This window comes from Branchiostoma belcheri, unplaced genomic scaffold (genome assembly GCF_001625305.1).
Source record: "Branchiostoma belcheri isolate BF01 breed outbred unplaced genomic scaffold, Haploidv18h27 scaffold292, whole genome shotgun sequence".
In the NCBI taxonomy this organism is placed as follows: Eukaryota; Metazoa; Chordata; class Leptocardii; order Amphioxiformes; family Branchiostomatidae; genus Branchiostoma; species Branchiostoma belcheri.
In genome coordinates, this window is record NW_017803901.1 from 110,209 (window position 1) to 115,841 (window position 5,633).

Below are 5,633 nucleotides of genomic sequence, written 5' to 3' on the forward strand. Positions count from 1 at the left end.
GGCCGGATGTTAATGTCGCATACTTAATTTAAAAGGTCAATAAAGTTAGAGCGTAAAGTTGAAATATTCCCATAATACAAGATCCTACAAGAAAAGTATTGATTTTTTTCTTTCAGTGATATAACGTGAAAATTTCCTTGAGATCATTATACTCAGTACATTCACAATTTATCATTTGGTGTCTGAACATAGCCATAATCGTGTTGAAAAAAGGGGGCGTTGTATCGCAGTTGTTGTTCTTGTAGTGTCGAAGTTGATCAGAGGGTATCAGTTTTGTCTGCTGTAGGGTTGCTGATGTGTATATGTAGTTTTGAGAGACTTTACTTTGGTTTTGAAGTTGAAGTAGCCGTTGAACAATTATCGCAGAAGGTCAGGAGGTGGCGGCTGTATATGTCCCGTTTGAAAGAAAATGGCCCAAATTCTCGGGTGACCCGTCAGGTCCTGTAGTGGAAGAATGGTTAGAGGAGATGCAGAGTGCATTCGCTCTGTATAACACGCCTGAAGGACAGAGAGCTGGTATGCTCTACAGGAATCTGGAGGGGCAAGCGAAACGCCAAATTGCTGTTTTGTCGGAAGAGGCCCGGAACGATTTTGACGAGGTAACTATCGCGTTCAAAACCAGGTTAGACAATCACTGGGAGAGACAAAAGTATTACAGTACCTCCGGTTGGAAGGAAGGCTGATGCATCCAGTAACCATGTACTACTCATCAGCGTGGATGACAAGGCCTACGCCCTGGGACATTGCTGCATACTGTATTTTGAATATGTAGTGGCTTTCTTTGTTGGTGGGACTTTACTCCCTCTCCAGCCAACTGTTCAATATAGACCTTACTTATGGTCCCAAGTATTGATGCTGGTATTAAGTTCTTGTTTTTACCGACTATACACACACACACTATATTTTTTTGTTTTCTAAAGTAACATGCTGAACCGATATTTAAGTAGGGGTCAAAAACACTTAAATCGCTAAGGCTATATTGTTCATATTCCTGTGACATTTCCTTTCATACTTACAAACCAATCCAACTCAATGTCCCGCCACTGACATTGCCTTTCTTTTACATAACCAGAAGCGTGCAACCGGTTCTATGAGAACCTCAAAACGCAAAGAGAGCATGCAATGGAGGGGACAGACAAGGTGGTGGCACGTCGGAAGTTGCTGACGTCCGTGCTTCAGACTTTGGATGTTGGAAGGACAGGGTGAAAGTCAAGTGGACTGCCTGGATTATAGACGGACCCCGGGAATACACGAAGATGGGGAACCGGAAGGCGCCATCCAAAACTCAAGTCCTGGAATGGCTTACGGAGTCATAGGACACCATAAGCGAAGACATCGTGAAGAGGTCGTTCCGGAAGGCGGGCATCTCGCTCGCTATGGACGGCATCGAAGATGAAGGCCATATTCGAGGACGGCGAGGACAACGAAGACCTCCAGACGGACACCGAGCCAGAGGTAGACAACGAGGAGCTCTTCAGGTCCGACTCAGGGGATGAGGACTTCTATGGGTTTTAAGTCTGAATAAAGCACTACCGTACAGTTGGCATCGCGGAGATCGTCAACAAAAAGAACGCCGCGGCAGAAGGGGCCACCCAGGCTGATCACGAACTCAACCCGCCAAAGTCTACGCCAAAAGTGTCTGTGCTTGAAAAAGACTTGACAAAACGTCGTCTTGGAGCTTGCACGAATTCAATGTACTTCCCTTTGGCATGACGAACGCGCCTGCCACGTTTGAGCGACTGATGGACCTGGTGCTGGTCTTCTTGCCTCAGTTCCATGCACACTCCTGATTTTGATATTGTATTAGCATGTTTGTATGCTCTCTAAGATCATAGTAAGCCCCAATGGTACAAATAGTTCAGTTGAAAAGCTTTACTTTTTCCTTTTTACAGTGGACGTAGCGGTCATAACAAAATTGAAGATCTACAAGTAAATGACGGTTTGTCGTTTGAAGATGCCCTGCATCACATTCGGAAAGATGTAGTATTGATAATGCACCAGTTTGCACAGAAATAATTTGTGTCAGAAGAACATGGGAATGAATATGTCGAGCACGTAAGGCTGGTACAAACCATGAAGGCCAAGAGAGCCGCTTTGGCAGTTGATAGACGTAAAGAATGTCTTGAGAAAGAGTATGACGAGTATGACTGGGAGTCTATGTACAACGACGGATTGTTGTCAACTCTAAGCTGTGTCTCTGAGCTGAACAAATACTTGACAAAACATGGTCTGCCACAACAAGGAAAAATGTACCAACGTTCAGCTGGTTAGGGCACACGTTCTGATCTAGACAAGTGTCAGTCGATGATATTATTATTTTTTATTATTAAAATCAGATGAAAGTGGGACTGAAGAGGTATCTTCAGAATCAGAGTGAGGAGTCAGCATCAGAAGTTCTGATAGACGGTTCCTTGACGGATGTCTTGGCTAAAAGACTGCAGGAACTGGACTTGTAGGAAGTGAGACCTCGTTGCGGCTAGGTGCAGTGATCAGTGTCCGCTGGAGCAAACCAATCAAGTTCCAGGAACGGACCCTCCAAATATCCATTCTACGTGTTCCTGGCTCCCCCCGTGCCCTACAACAGCCCTGGAGAAAGCGTTCTCCATTACATCCGCAGCGAACCCAGACGGGCCGGCCTTCGCTCTCCCTCAGGAAACGGGCTCGGATTACTAGTACTTGCCATTGACACACCTACCTTTCGTGACTTTCAGTTGTTACACCTGAGCAGATACCCGCAGACCAAATACAGCGGACACAGCCTTCGTCACGGCGGCGCGACTTGGGCTAGTGACTGCAGCGTCCCAGCCGACCTGATCAAGCTGCAGGTAGACTGGAAATACATACCGGCGATACACAACTGTGCCTACCTCGCGATCGGATGAGACATCAGATTCGTTTCCAGACAGACGGTTCTTCTCTATTTTCTGGACTTGTTTGGAACAGCTGTTTCGGTCTGGTGCAACTGTCCATTGTGTGGCTGTAGGCGGCTTGTTTGGCTCAGCAAGGAAGTAGGAACTTAATTATCTGCAAGTCGTGTTCAAGAGATGTAGTTACCGGGAAACGTGGAGGAGTCAGCCTTTCTTTGGCAGGGTAGCAGCCGGATACATGATGCTGTCATCTGCCATCCTCTTCGGCGGGGCGAGTGTCACCAAGGCGTTGCGGGTCCTGTCACACATGGGTGTGGCCAAAAAAATTACGTGTGCAATGGTTTATCTTAGTCGGTTGTTTTTCCTCTTTGTACACTTGCCCCATCTGGGAAGGCGACAGATTGTGCAACGTTAACAGACGTCATCTACCTATCATTCTATGATGATGATGATCATGATGATCTATCATTCTGTGGAGAAAAGCATTCGGCCTTCAATTTTCTTGTACACAAAATGCTGTCAGAAAAAGGTGAAATGTTTAGGAATTTTAGCCTCTGTCGTCGTTGTGATATTAAGTATCGTCAACTCTGAATGCTTGCAAATGCTATTTTAAATGCACTCTCTCTACCAGACTTCACGACAGTATACAAAAAAGGGTGATTTTTTTGTCCTAGAATGGGCTGATTGTTACCAGGGTCGTTTGAAAAACATACACATACCGGGCGCTACAATGACAAATGATTTACGCCAGTGTCAAGAAGGCGTGGTGGCGGTAATCCCTAAACAGATCGCTTGGTGGCAAAACAATCAAGCGGGTGATTAGGCCAGGCGGAAAAGACATTAAGAACACGCCCCCGTATTAGCAAGTGCTTGTTGAAAAAAAAACACACTTTAACTCCTTTATCGTTGTGATGTGCCAAACGTTTACCACGTGGAAAAAAAAGGATAGTAAACGGTAATAACACTTTTTAAAATGTTTCACTACATTGCAGGTATCGCCCCATGTGAACCATGGCCCCGAAGATGAAGACGTGGAGGCAAGACGAATAACCTGTCGGATGCTGGCGACTGTGGAGGCCGACCCATCCCAACCTGCGAGAAGAGTTTATGACGAGGTGGTGCACGACGAGGATGACGTAGGTAACGTGCCAAACTTCCAGACCGTCCGTACGCAGTTGGAACGGCGCCGAGCTGCTGTGGCCCCTCCTATCCCCTATGATGTGGCTGACGTGGTGATCCCCGACCAGTGGAGGGAGACCTGGGATGGCCGCGAATACGTCAGCCAAGACAACGAATGGGGGATCGTCGTCTTTGCCACCAACAGGAACTATCGAAAGATGAGACACTGCAGCGTGCTGTACATGGACGGCACGTTCAGAAGTTGTCCGCGGCCGTACCAGCAATTCCTCACAATCCACGGACTGTGCCATGGCAGAGTGATACCATTGGTGATGGCACTCATGGCGGACAAAAGAGTCGGAACCTACCGACAAGTCCTCAACCACGTGGAAAGAAAAGTAAGAGAACAGACCGGCCGTCGCCTACGACCTGAGCGGATCGTGTCGGACTTTGAGGCAGCGCTTATGGCAGCGTATGAGACAGAGTTCGTAGAGGCCACCACATCCGGGTGCTACTTCCACTTTTTTTATTTATTTTTTATTAATTTCACAAGTAAGACAAAGTACAGGACAAAGTGGTAGCGCACTCAAGTTACAATACTTATTTTGACGCTACCACTTAATAAATGAAATACAAGGAAATAAGGGATGACAAAATGTGACATAGTATAATAAAGTACAAAGATGTTGAAATGTTTATGAGCGCAGTCCGATTTCCCACCCAATGATGAAGCTGATAAAACTGTAGGACACAGAAAAAGATGACAGAGAATGATTATTGGAAGCGTTTTGTTGTCCTCGCAGCTAATCCATTTTGTTTGGTGATCTCAGGTGTTTCTGTAGAGAAAACACAAAGATAAGGAACAAAGATTAGTACCACTACACTATGAAAATTTTCTTGAAAGTTGGTAATGACCAGAAAACACGGCATCAGTTGGTCGGGATGGCTCTTGAAGAGGTTAACGTCAGCGGTCATATATCTGAATCCTGAAGCTAAAATCCGGAGAACTAGGACCTCTACCATATTACTTCTTAAAATAACATTCTGAAATACTTACATCTTCTTTTTTGCCTAAATATACACCGAGCTACACCACTAATAAGAAAATATGTGTGAGGCTGCTAATTGTTTCGAACACGTCTTCCGAAAATATTGCCACGTACACAGTTCTCGCCCGCCAACACGTAAACAAGATAATCCAACACAGATGTCAGTCGCGCCCAGCCTTACACATGAATCTGGGCAAGTTTTGTCGTATTATCATAAACATTGTACAAGACGTTTAAAACAGTAGTAAACTGAAGGTTTGGACTAGGGGTAGGAACAAAAGGTTTAGAGTTAGACGAACTGGCAGGGTGCCGAGACACATTCCACAAACTGCCACTAACAGAACAACGGCTCAACGGCAAAATCAATCGGCTTTCCTCCACAAAAACATGTCCAAATTTACATACGAATAACCAGAGCATCTCAAAGATTCCTTCTACGCAAAGTGACCGTCACAAAAGCGACAATTTGTAAAGACAAAGGCGACTGACATGAAGTACCTACCTCTCGCCACCGCCCTTCTTCTCCAACTAAAGCTGGGTGGTCGTGCGACGGACGACAAGTAATTCTGTCTATATCCATCCGCCGCTGAACTGGTCA

At 45.7% G+C, this 5,633-nt stretch overlaps 1 protein-coding gene across 1 annotated transcript; it reads left to right on the top strand.

Annotated features, from left to right (window-relative positions):
* The first annotated feature begins 3,889 nt into the window (after window positions 1-3,889).
* On the top strand, window positions 3,890-4,653 carry LOC109473194. Its single transcript, XM_019773075.1, has one exon. It carries the CDS (start codon window positions 3,926-3,928, stop codon window positions 4,565-4,567), a length of 642 nt encoding a protein of 213 aa, XP_019628634.1. The 5' UTR covers window positions 3,890-3,925; the 3' UTR covers window positions 4,568-4,653.
* The last annotated feature ends 980 nt before the right edge of the window (window positions 4,654-5,633 follow it).